Here is a 13,537-nt window from a genome sequence, read left to right on the forward strand (position 1 = left end):
GTGATTTTAGTACATTTGTCTTTTAACCTTCACATTATCTTCACAGGTAGTTGATCTGCTACCTTTGCTATACTTTTACCTTACAAGTGATTTTATTGCCTGGTTTTTTGTTGTTGTTTTGTTTTCTTGATAATTTTTTTTTTTATCTCTGTTTGTGGTCACTGCTTTCCCACTTAAATAAGTCCCTTCAGCATTTCTTGCAGAACTGGTTTCTTGGTGATAAACTCCTTTAATTTTTGCTTGTCTGGGAAGCTCTTTATCTCTCCTTCCATTCTGAATGACAACCTTGATGGATAGAGTATTCTTGGCAGTAGGTTTTTTCCTTTTAGCACTTTAAATACGTCCTGCCAATGGCAAACTCTTAAAGACGCGAGATACTGGTATTTATTTTCTCGTTATTCAAGATTATTTAGGATTCATCCTTATGAATTCTGTGAAGACAATAGTAACAATGGACTGTAAAAATTTTGCTTTTCACCTTATTTTTTCTTTAGGTACAGCAATGAGAAAGATAGTTTCTATTCTAAATCCCATTTATTGGACAACAGCAAAGGAAATAGGAGAAGCAGTCAATGGCTTTACCCTCACCAATGCAGTCTTCAAAAGAGAAACCCAAGTGGAATTTGCAACTGGTTAGTGCCAGCTGAACTTAATATTCTAGTACTATAAAAAGATACGAGTGCCTTAAAAGTTAGTGGTTAAGAAAAGTACGTTCCTGCAGAGAATAATTTGAGTCTTTGATGTAATCTTATCATAAATGATATAAAAGCAATTTCATATTTCCCTGTAAACTTTTACTGACGCAGGTCTTTAAGAGGCCATGTGTTTTCAAACAGTATAGTGATTTTTATATCCCCAAAGCATTTTCTTATCTTTTCTGTATGTTTTCTCTTTAAATCCTTAGAGAGGGTTTTAAAAGCCAAAACAAAGCAGGAAAATGAGTCATTGCTATTAACTAATGGCTGTTGTCTATGCACCTGAGGTTAGGATACCTAACAGAGATTCTTTATCAAAAAGATGGAAATAAAAACAAGCAAATCTAAAGGCTTTTCGCTTTATCCTTAGTCTTAATAAATGTGTGTTAGCTATTCACGGTCCCTTGCAAGTGCATACAAGTTTTCCTAGACCTGCAGTTCAAGCATCTTCAAAGGTGGTCAATCTCGATGGCAGGGATCTTTAAGGAAGAAGGGCATAGCTTTAATCAACCCAGGAAACAAGTGGGTCTTTTCATGGCCATCCGCTTATTAAGAGGCCCCTTTGCTACTTCTTGAAGCATCCAGAAGGAACAAAGCCCTGTGGCCAGACCTGTGGTTGTTGCCAGGCTGCCTGGTGAAGCTGTCTGTCCCTTCTCTCAGGCAATCCATTTTTGTAGAACTGCCTTGCTATTGCTTGAGTTTAAAGTGTGGAATCCTTCACATAATCATATGCTACATTTTTGTCACATAAAAAGAAATTTTAGAACAAACTTAATTCAATAAGACTAACTCTTTAATTTGAGGACTAAGTGCTAATTTAATTCTCTTATGGTTTATGTTCATTCAAGTTTGAATTAAAATAACGTAGCTGAACTGGTATGTAAGGTAAATGTGCTCTGTGCTTACACAAACCATATATTTTTTGCTACTAAAATGGCGCATTGTCATTCCCAGGAGAAATCTTGCGGATGACTCATATTGCCCGGGGCTTGGATTCTGATGGTTCTTTGCTGCTAGATATCGTTGTGAGTGGCTATGTCCTGCAGCTTCAATCACCCACGGAAGTCACTGTAAAGGTAACATGTCGGGATACATTGCCTTCACTGTTTACTGGATTAATGGTAAGAGTGTGAGTCAAAGATCCATAGAAGGAGCGCAGGGAACGTGGGTAGTTTCCCTTGTTCGCTTTGGCGAGTCACTGTCTAAACCACGAAGGTTAGAAATGGCTGTCTGGTCTTCGTTTAAAAATCTTCAGGGACAAGTCTTCACAATCCCTGAGTGGTTTTATCGCCCTGCTTATCGGGACCAAGATCACTGCTATGTTGATTTAGGCCATATGTTTAATTCCCTACAGACACAGAGAATAGTAACTCTTGCATAAAAGTTTTTGTATGTCATCCATAAAAGTATTTCAGAAATCAAAGAATGATAAGAATTACCCTTCACATCTTTTCTTTACTCTTGACCTACAACTTTTAGTCCCTTATTAAACTACAATTTATGGCAGTAAAATTATGACACTCATGTAGTTACAATTAAAAGGTTCAAACTTTATTTCCTGAACACTACTGTACAATTACAATTTTATTTAGAAGTATGTATTTTTAGCCCCTAAGCCATTTTTTTCCTCATCCTGCATCTCATAGTACCCTCCAGGCAAAAAAACTAAGATGAGCCAGGCTGATCCTCAAATCCATATTGTCCTCCTTAGGATTACACAGAGGACTACGTGCAAACAGGTCCTGGGCAGCTGTATGCCTACTCAACCCGGCTGTTCACCATTGATGGAATCAGTGTCCCATACACATGGAACCACACCGTTCTCTATGATCAGGCACGGGGAAGAATGCCTTTCTTGGTGGAAACACTTCATGCATCCTCTGTGGAATCTGACTACAACCAGTTAGAAGAGACATTGGGTTTTAAAATCCATGCTTCAATTTCCAAAGGTAATTTGCTTAAAGAAAAGTCCAGATCTTTATGCCATCCAGTCCTCCTAAAAGGGTAAAAGAATTGCATTGATGCCGTTCAAACTAAGGATGTTAAGGCGGAGACTGACTGAACACGATGATCTCAAGTTTTTCATGTCTGTTGTGATAGGTAAAGCTCTGTGGTAAAGCCAATCCAGTTGGAGTTCTAGTACATTTAGTTTACTAATATGCTTCTTCGTAAAGCAGAGTGGAGTTGTTATTGTTCTAGTCTACATACACAGAGAGGATTAAAAATAGATGCCCTTATTCATAATAGCCAAGACTTGGAAGACACCATCAAGGTGTCCGTCAGGGGACAAATGGATAATGAAGCTGTGGTATATATATACACAGTGGAACACTACTCAGCCATAAGAAATGATGAAATCCGTCCATTTCTGACAACGTGGATGAACCTTGAGGGTATTATGCTAAGTGAAATAAGTCAGATGGAGAAAGTCAAATACCATATGATCTCACTCATAAGTAGAAGACACAAACAACGTCAAACAAAACACATAGCAGCAGAGACTGGATTGGTGGTTACCAGAGGGGAAGGGGAGAGGGAAGAGTGTGAAAGGGGTAATTAGGCACATGTGTGTGATGATGGATGGTCTTTAGTCTTTGGGTGGTGAACCTGATGTAATCTACACAGAATTTGAAATATATTATGATATACACCTGAAATTTATATAACGTTTTATAAACCAATGTTACAAAAAATACATTAGATAAAAAATAAATTAATTAGAAAAAAAGTAAAAAAATTAAAATTGATTAATCAAAAAAATAAAAAATAAAAATATACACTCCATCAGAACAATTTTTCTTTGGGTAATAAAGTCCATTCTTGTTCTGAATCTTATATTTGTTAAGGAATTGACAAATTCCTGAAACATAGTATAAAAGTGTATCTTAACCTAAACTAGTCAAAAAAAAGTTTCTATATTTTAAAAGCAACTTTTCAAAGCTATGCAGCAGTAATCAGGATTCCAACCATCATCTCTTGTTCCTGGAAATTATGATTTTTTGAACTGTATTCCAAGCATAGTTCTACAACCCTTGATCTCAGCAGTTGCCCTCTGCTGTGTGGTTCTTTGATGTGTCTATACCCTGAGATTTCTTTTTCAGTCATAAGAGACACCACAACAATTAACATTCCATATTCAATGGGGTTTTGTTGCTTGGAGGTACTTACATGCAGTTATGTTACAGACACGAACCGTTTGAGTGACTTTAACTTTGAACTTTAGGCTCCCGTGAGTACACTTAAAATGATTCCTATTAGGTTTGGGAGTGTGTGTGTTTTGCTTTGTGCTGGCTTTCCTCGATAGATCCAAGTAGATTTTAAACAGCTTCATTTTGTTTTATCATGCTCAGCAGATACACTAAAAATTCATTTTTACTATTCACTCTTGCTTTCATCAGTTGTGCATGTGACCGTTTTCTTTTTCAACATCTATTAGAACTGCTTCAACAAATTTGAGATTGTAGTAATCTAGGAGTGCGTCTTCATATTTTTTGAGATAATCACAGATTTATGAAGCCTCATAGCCCGTGGAGCCCAGAACCCCACACCTCCTCCACCACATGGCACCACCACCGCCTCATTTTACTCTTGTTATGCATGTTCAGGTCACTTTCACAGAAGAAAAGAATCATTGGAATGAAGGGTTATGTTTTCTCTTCCCCAGTAATGCCTACCTTTCAAAGCCAACCTCTGTTTCTACCTTTTGCAGTACTCCATATAAATTTTAAAAAGATGACACAAGACTTTGATTAAAAATGAATTTTTACCATCTGAGACTAGAGGAATTAAAATAATTTTTGAAAAGTCATGTACAGTTTCTACTCAATCATGTAAATCCTCTAAGGCTAAACCTCCTTGAAGGTCTTTGTCATATTTGTAAGGATGTTGTTGGAGGATTTGGATCCAAAAATAGAAGAAAACACACTGTGGGACCTTTAAAACCCCTTACGATCCTTAGATACTATGATTCTATGAGTTACATCTGATACTAGATACTATGATTCTATGAGTTACATCTGATACGTGTGCCCATTTGTTGTTGACATTGTTTCTGTAAATTGCAAAAATTGTGTACCTGCAATTTCTTTTTAAGTGACCACCAGGGGGCAAGCTTGCATTCCTAGTTGCTTAACCAGCCTGTTCTTTCTCTTCTATGTTGTGTCGAGATTAGAGCTATGGTTACAGTGCAATTAGAATCGCCTAGAGAGCTTGGTGAAAGTTCAGATTTCTAGGCACAAAGATTTTGGTTTAGCTAGTCTAAGGTAAGGCCTGAGAGTCAGTATTTTTAGCACAGCCCGTAAATGATTCCAATGTATCTGGTCTGCACACGGGCATTTGGAAACTACTGATCAAGACAACTCACAAATATAAATCAATATAATTTAAAAATGTTTTAAATGAAATGGATTTATTTTTTAAATATAAACTATACTTATATTTTACAAATTAATCAGAAGAAGATATTAGAAACAATAAAGGAAAAAATAAATTTAACTACAAATAAATTTTTTAAAACTTCTTCATGAGAGAAAGAAAACAAAATTGAGAAGGTACGATATACACCAAAAAAGAAATATTTGCATTAGATATTATGGACAACTATGATTAACCTTAATATATACAAGGCTCTTAAAAATCAATAAGAAAAAGACGAACCCCCCAGTAGAAAAATACATAAAGGCTATGAATAGGAAATCCACAAAGGAAGAAACAATAATGACAAAATGAATGTGAAAAACTGTTTAACCTCATCAGTTAGCAAAGAAAACAATGCAAATTGCAGCAACGAGGTACCATTTTCCAATTATCATTGTCAGATATTAAAATATATAATAAACACCGAGTAGTGGAGAGGTATGGGAAAATGAGCTCCCTCATACACTGCCAGCAAGGGTTGTAAATTTGTGTAACATTTCTGGAAAGCAGTATGTATCAGTAGCCTTTCACATATTCGTGTCTTATTAGTTTTCTCATTCTGGAAGCCTGCCCTAAGAAAATCAGAGAAATGGCCAATAATAAATGTCCTGGAAGTAAGAGGTAAATACGTAAATAATAGCACAGCTGTATGATAAACTCTTAAATAATCCTTAAAATAAATTTAAAGGAATATTTAGCTTATTTATTTATTTAAAAGTATTTGTTGAGGGGCCAGCCCTCAACAGTAGTACAGCGGTTCAGTTCGCATGTTCCACTTTGGTGGCCCGGGGTTCACCAGGTCAGATCCCAGGTGCAGATGTATGCATCACTTGTCAACCCATGCTGTGGCAGGCATCCCACATATAAAGTAGAGGAAGATGGGCATGGATGTGAGCTCAGGGCCAGTCTTCCTCAGCAAAAAGAGGAGGATTGGCAGCAGATGTTAGCTCAGGACTAATCTTCCTCAAAAAGAAAAAAAATAAGTATTTAAGTGCCTACTGTGTACCAGACCCTGTTCTAGGTATTGACAATATAACTGTAAAAAGTGACAAAAGGGAATGTATATGCGTAATAGTAGTTGAAAGGCAGTAGGCAGTATGACCCAAACCTGGGTTGCCCACACCACAGTGATTATAAGGAAACCTTTATACTGATTAAAAACACAGATTCCCAGGCTTCTTCCTTGGCAGGTCTGAGTTAGACCAAGGAATCTATGTTTTTAATAAGCTCTCCGAGAGATTTTATGATCAGTCAAGTTTAGCAATTATTAGTCTGTAGAGTGAAAGAGCCTAGCCTAATTTTTTGAAGTGTGTGTTTATAAAAGTGACTACAAGGAAAAACGTCAAAATGTTATCAGTAGTTTTTCCAAATGACAAGGTTTTGGGGAATTTTATACATTTCTCCAATTATCATACGTTACTGTGACACAAACAAACAAATATTTTGTATTGCTCCCCTACTATGTCAAAATGAAAATCATAACTAATATAATCCAAAATAACATACTTTAACTGTAATATAAAGAATAAAAGAAAGATAGTTTATAACAAAATATTGTGTATTTCAATATGAAAATCTTTAGATGTTGCTACAGCAGAAGATAAGAAAGAAGTATTCATATGGCTGAACCTATATAGAGAGCCTCAGTGTGATTTTTACAAAACATTGAACAATTCTTGGCAATGTTCTGAATAAAATAATGTACAGTCAACCATCAATTTATATGACAGTTGCATTCCTGGAAAATTCATTCTATATTTTAATCACACAAAAAAATGTTTCATATGTGGGAGATGAGTTGTAGCCATAGATAATTACAAACAGCTTTCTCACTTGCATGAAAATCTTTCAGGGCAGGGGATAAATCTTCATCTTGCATCATTCTCTCACACGCTGCACTACTATAAATCCTGCCCCAGGGTCTGCTCCAGTCACTACATGTTAATAGGCCTCTCTATCATCATGACAGCCAAATTATCTCCCCAAAACTTCCCAAATGCCACCTAGTGGAAGATGTCACCCCCGTTTAGAACCAAAAATGTAAAATACTATCAGATAATAACTTATTATGTTTATATGACACATTTTTTTTCATAATTATATCCCCAACACAGTGCCCTAGACAACATACTGGTTGGATTGAGGAATGTGTGAGTGAATGGATAAAGAAAAACGAAGCGTGAATTACAGAATCACAACCTGAGTTGTATTCCTGAGTGCAGTGGTTGAAAGAGAAACAGACTCACATCTGAATCCTTGCTCCAGCTTATATCGGCTCTTTGACTTTAAGCAACTGACGTAACCTCAGTCTCAAATTCCTCATCTGAACTTGGTTGTGATGGGAGTATGGGAGTTGTGAGGTTTAAATGAAATAAGGCCCACTAAGCTCACAGAACTAAGTGACACACCATAACTATTCAGTGATCACTTAGCAGTGTGCTCTGGATGTTTCTATCCCAACCATCCTACTCCCGTTCCCTTGCAGGCACAGGAAGACACGCAGGGTCATTTTTATACTCAGGGTAGAAGTGGGTCATGAATCTCTGCTTTCAAGGTTTTAAGCAATTTAATTGCCTAAAAATAGCAAATAGAACTAGTTTTCTAGTCAAGGAACTATTTTCATTGGAGTGGTGTTTCTTACACCCTCCAAATATATAAATATATAAAACAGTTTTGAACAGTTTCATGTCCACTGCAGGGCTCAAATAATGTAATCAGAGGCCCTCCAAAGTGAATGAATCTGAAAAATTAACTAATACCTAGACTCTCTCCAGGAAGGGCACCTAAAACAATAATAAAAATAAACACAGTTCATGCATTTAGAATTGAAAGAAAATCTAAGATAATTTCTAAGAGATTGAATATGAACTGAATATATGATATTAACTAAATGAAATTTCCCTTAAGAGAAATTTATTATATTAACAATTGTCTTTTACGTTTGTGTGCGTGTACACACACACACACACACACACATTACTTTGGTAACTTGAAAGATGAATTTCATTTAAGTTTTCGCAGGTTAATCATGTTTGAAAAATATTTGCTTAACTGCTTAAATGAGTCAAGACACAGTTACTTTCTAAGCAAAGAGAGTCCCTAACTAACCTGTTTATTCTTGCTAATATGTTTTTTTCTGACATCTAACTTAAATCTATTCTATCACGATATGCCTGTTTCCCCTTGCTTTGACTACATGCAAAAGGAAAAGGACTTGACCCAGATGCTCCACATTGCAAATGGAGGGGATCCACACAAGGAGGAGGTTTCCTCATTAGAGTTTCTGTTTTTCGCTGGCATAAATTATTTTAAGTGGCTCCAGAATAGCGTTCCTACTTCTAGAACAAACAGAGTAAGTAATGCCTGGAACACTAGGACTTTGCCTGTGCTTATGCCTGGCATAGACATTAATCTTGGATCCTTTTTATTATCACAGGATAATTTTATTTAATTTTCTTTTGATTACTGTTAGCAACTTAAGCAGAAAACGTTTCCATTGGTGGCTTGCCAACCATCTCTGGACTATGATTCATTCCGTTCTTGGTGGAGAAACAGGAAAAGTTTTCCGTTCCTGCTTGTTTTCACCTCTTGCATTTGTTGTGTCATGCGCTCCATCTTCGGCATATCTTCCCAGGGAAGATTGTACTGGAAAGAAACAAGATGCTAATGTTCTAACAAGTCAGTTAATTTCGCTTTTCTCTCTGTGGTAGGAGATCGCAGTAATCAGTGCCCCTCCGGGTTTGCCTTAGACTCGGTTGGACCCTTTTGTGCTGGTAAGTACAGGAATAAATAATGCATTTTTTACTTTGATAAAAATGTTATTAGTGGATACCATTTAAAGGCCATCTATTGCCATTTTGCTAGAAATTTAATCGCACAACACTCCTATAAATGTCCCATTTCATAGGTGAGGAAATTGAGATGTAAAGAAGTTAAGCAGAGTGCGTAAGATCACTCAGCTATCAGGTGGCAGAGCTGGATTTGAATTTAAGATGGACACGCTTGGCCTCTTCTGATTCGGCCACAGTCGAGTGTGTCAGGGACCGTGATGAAGTACAGAAGAGGAGTGAGCACAGGGACAAAACGCTGGACTCCATCTGGCTGCTTGATTGCCATGGATGTGAAACAGCAATAATGCAACTCGAAGTCACCTAACCCTAGAACTGCGCAATCATAGGACAGGGAAGCGTTGTGGGCTGAGGATAATGACTAAACTGGCCTCATCCCGCCCAATTACCAGTACAAGAGAGTCACAGATAAGGAAACAGCTAAGTAAGTAGCTTGGGGAGCTCAAGTTTGCATACACAGTGCCTTTCTTTCACTGGTAGGCAGTATAATGCAGTATAGTGGTTAAAAGGTGGTCTTTATGAACTATACTGCCCAGGTTCAAATCCCAGCTCTGCCTATAATGACCTGTGTGACCTGGGGCAATTTGCTTAACTTCTTTGTTCCTCAGGGCTTTTTTGGGTTTTTTTGCTGAGGAAGATTTGTCCTGAGCTAACATCTGTTGCCAATCTTCCACTTTTTCTTGAGGAAGATTCACCCTGAGCTAACATCTGTGACAATCTTCCTCTATTTTGTATGTGGGTCACTGCCACAGCATGGCCCCTGACAGACAAGTGGTGTAGGTCCACACCCAGGAACTGAACCCACACCGCTGAAGCAGAGTGCACCAAACTTAACCACTAGGCCACGGGGTGGGCCCGTGTTCCTCAGTTTTATTATGCAAAATGAGGATAGTAATAAAAATACATGTCTCCTAGGAATGTTGTGAGGGATGAGCTAAGGTAGGTAAAAAGCATTTAGAACACAGTACGTGGTCATTGTATCTTAGCTATCATTATTGCTATTTTAGAATTCATATAAACGTCTATTCACTATCAATGATAGTTTGGGGGCCTAAAATTAACTTTTTATTTAGTGTTTCCATTTTGTGGCACTTAGAGCATTTTCTGTTACATTTGATTCAATTCATTGGCCTCTATAAGCAACTATTTTTACCGACTTCAGTAGCTCCTAGCAAGTAGGGGGTTTACATACGAATTGGGCCTCTTTGTTTCTTCTTTCAGATGAAGACGAATGTGCGGCAGGGAGTCCCTGCTCCCATGTCTGCCACAATGCCGTGGGAACCTACTACTGCTCCTGCCCAAAAGGCCTCACCATAGCTCCGGATGGAAGAACATGTCAAGGTATTCACAAAGCTAAATCTAATAGGCACATTTAAGCAATCGTCACAACGGTCTCTGACTAGGAAAAGTGTGGTAGACCTATGCTCTTCTTTCCTACTTTTTCCTTCCCCAACTTAGCAACACAGAGAAAAGATTTTCGTTAGGTCAAGAAAGTGAGAAAGAAGGAATACTGCTCACACACTGCCTTCGTGTGGGACACTCGATAGGCAGGAGCTCTCTCCATCCCCACAACACAATGAGGAGAGGCGGGCAGGACTATTACCAGACTCATTTTACAATGAGAAAACTAGGGAATAAAGAGCTTATCAAGAACTTAAGTAAATTGCACAATCTTGGTAGTACTTTGGGAACATTAGAAAAAAAACACTTTTCTGTCAGACTCGAGGTATATTTCAAAGTTAGAATTGTGTAAGAATCTAGTTTTATAAATAAATTAAAAAATGATGAAAAAAGGAAAGGATTTCTCTCTCTATGCCCCAGGAGGCCCCCTTCTAAACACAAAAGAGAGAGGGAGCAGAGGTGTAGGAGGGAGAGGAATAAATTTTATGGAAGATCCAGTATGGATTGGGCACCTTATATACATTATTTCCTTTAATTTTCAAAGCAATGCTGAGAGACTGGGAAAACGTATCTCAGAAAGGGGAAGTAACTTTTTTGTGTGTGTGAGGAAGATTGGCCTTGAGCTAACATCTCTTTCCAATCTTCCTCTTCTTGCTTGGGGAAGATCATCCCTGAGCTAACATCCGTGCCGGTCTTCCTCTACTTTACATGTGGGATGCCACCACAGCATGGCTTGCAGTGTGTGGGTCTGTGCCCAGGATCCAAATCTATCAACCCTGGGCAGCCGAAGCAGAGCATGTGAACTTAACCACTACACCACCAGGCCAGCCCTGGGAAGTAACTTTTAAAGCCACTGAATTTATAAGTGGTCTAATGGATGGGCTGGTCTGTGAAGATATCACTGTGTTGCTTTTAGCTTATCTGCTATTTAACCCACCTGAAATGACACAACCAAAATGTTCAACATTCTTGCTCTTGTATATTTTTCAAGTATCATTCACGGCCTTTCTTATCCATACTTCACAGCAGGTTCTCAGGTTGATTTTCTTCAACTTACAAGCAATTTGTTGCAGATATTGATGAGTGTGCTTTGGGTGGACACACCTGCCATGCTGGTCAGGACTGTGACAACACCATTGGATCCTATCGCTGTGTGGTCCGCTGTGGAATTGGCTTTCGAAGAACTTCTGATGGGCTGAGTTGTCAAGGTATAAAAACGGAGGCCCTCGCTTTATCTTCATTATGCTAAGAATGAAGATCCCCTGCCTGTTGAATCCTGTAAAGTGAACTTTGTTTTATAGATTGAACTTCCTGATAGTATCTATAGATATAATATTCCATGGCTATTTTAAATATCTGTATCACAGTGGTTTGGAATAATAACATTTGCCTGTTCTATGTGAGAGAGGAAATTATATAGCACAAACTAATAGAATCAATTTCATAAAACTCCATTGCATAAGACTAACAGAGTATTTATTGCAGGACTTTTTTTTAATAGACTCTAGTTTTTAGAGCAGTGTTAGGTCCACAGCAAAACTGAGTAGAAGGTAAAGAAATTTCCTATATACTCCCTGCCCCAACTCATGAATAGCCTCCCCTACTGTCAACATCCACAGCAGAGTGGTACGTTTTTTATCAAGGATGAAGCTATCCTGACACATCATTATCAGCCAGAGTCCATAGTTTACTTTAGGGTTCATTCTTGGTCTTGTACGTTCTATCAGTTTTGACAAATGAATAATGACATGTATCCTCCATTATGGTATCATACAGAATAGCTTCCTTGCCCTAACAATCTTCTGTGTCCCACCTATTCATCCCCGTCTCCCCTCAATCTTTGGAAACCACTGATCTTTTTTTTGAATTGTCTCCATAGTTTTATCTTTTCCAGAATGTCATATAGTTGGAGTCATGCAGTATGTAGCATTTTCAGACCGGTTTCTTTCACTTCGTAATATGCATTTAGGTTTCCTCCATGTCTTTTCATGGATTGATGGTTCATGTCTTTTTAGTGCTGAATAATATTCCATTGTATGAATGTACCACAGTTTATTTACCCATTCACCTACTGAAGAAGGTCTTTGTGCTTCCAAGTTTTAGCAATTATGAGTAAAGCTGCTATCGAGATTTTTCATAGAGGCAGAAACAGTGGATACAAAACCGAATACTTATCAATAGAAGAAAGAATGAATAAATTATGGTACATCCACACCGTGTGGTCATTATAAAGAGTGGAATGGAGCTCAACTGTTTGGCTTAGAGGAATTTCCATGGGGTGTTGTTGAGTGAGAACACCAACATGTAGGAAAGTATATGTAACTTGTGTAGAAAAAATTATGTCACTGGAAAACAAGCAATAACCAGAGAAAAATGAAATGGATTTATATATTTAGGTAGAGATATATATGTGTACCTAGAAGAGGTATGTTGTTATTTATACTAGATTGTTAATGTGTTGGCTTTGGTGGGCAAGGGGGATAAAAAGGGATAAGGGAGGCCAAGCAAAAGAGACAGAAGAAAAAACTGCACTAAGAAAGTCTGTTTAAAGTGTATAATCACATTTCTGCATTTATATTAACATGTGTGGATTTTGAAACATTAAATTCAAAGATCTCAAATAGAAAACAAAGTACAAAATAAGACCTTGGCAATCTCAAGTTTGGAAATGTAAGGTGAGGGATTTTTCTTAGATGGGAGAAGAGGTCTCTCTCCTCTGGGACTGGAAGGAAAGAGAGAAGAAGGTACAGAAAACAGGCAAGTGCACACGAGTCTGGGGAGTTCATGCTTGTGAGTTTTTTTTACACTATGACCCAGATGGTATTTGGGGAGATTAACTTGGCAGTGACTACAGATGAGGTGAAATGCTCAAGTTGCTGTAGTCAATCAGGCACAAGGTGATAAAGACCTGCTTCAGGCTAATAGCAGCAAAAATAGGACGAAAAGTGAATTGCAAAAGAAATTGCAGAAGACCTTACCTTTTTCTTTTCCCTTTCCTCAGAATTCCAGGCTGTCAGCAACATTCCAGGGCTGAGATTTCCTAGGAACAGGAGTGGGAGGCATACGGTAAACTAGTTAAAGTTGAGGAGTGCGGCATCGACATAGTTCTGAGTCACTAGCTAATGTCTACCTTTGAGGAGTGTTGAAGAGAGAGACCCTCCCCAGGAGTTGCTTCTA

At 37.9% G+C, this 13,537-nt stretch overlaps 1 protein-coding gene across 8 annotated transcripts in view; it reads left to right on the top strand.

Moving 5' to 3' along the window:
- HMCN1 (hemicentin 1) overlaps nt 1-13,537 on the top strand; it is a 437,461-nt gene that overhangs the window by 405,549 nt on the left and 18,375 nt on the right. For 5 of the 8 annotated variants that reach the window (XR_011439056.1, XR_011439057.1, XM_001491510.6 and 2 more), the window contains 6 exons: nt 495-632; nt 1,650-1,771; nt 2,407-2,644; nt 8,822-8,884; nt 10,181-10,300; nt 11,434-11,568. Coding sequence is in view for 3 of the 8 variants with exons in the window: in XM_001491510.6 (XP_001491560.3) it covers nt 495-632; nt 1,650-1,771; nt 2,407-2,644; nt 8,822-8,884; nt 10,181-10,300; nt 11,434-11,568 (816 nt within the window). In the remaining 5 variants the exon portion in view is untranslated. Of the gene's footprint in view, nt 1-494; nt 633-1,649; nt 1,772-2,406; nt 2,645-8,821; nt 8,885-10,180; nt 10,301-11,386; nt 11,569-13,537 lie in introns of all 8 variants that reach the window. The other 3 variants (XR_011439059.1, XR_011439060.1, XR_011439058.1) reach the window with 1 other exon arrangement.

The sequence above is a fragment of the Equus caballus genome, chromosome 5, assembly GCF_041296265.1.
Source record: "Equus caballus isolate H_3958 breed thoroughbred chromosome 5, TB-T2T, whole genome shotgun sequence".
Taxonomy (NCBI): Eukaryota; Metazoa; Chordata; class Mammalia; order Perissodactyla; family Equidae; genus Equus; species Equus caballus.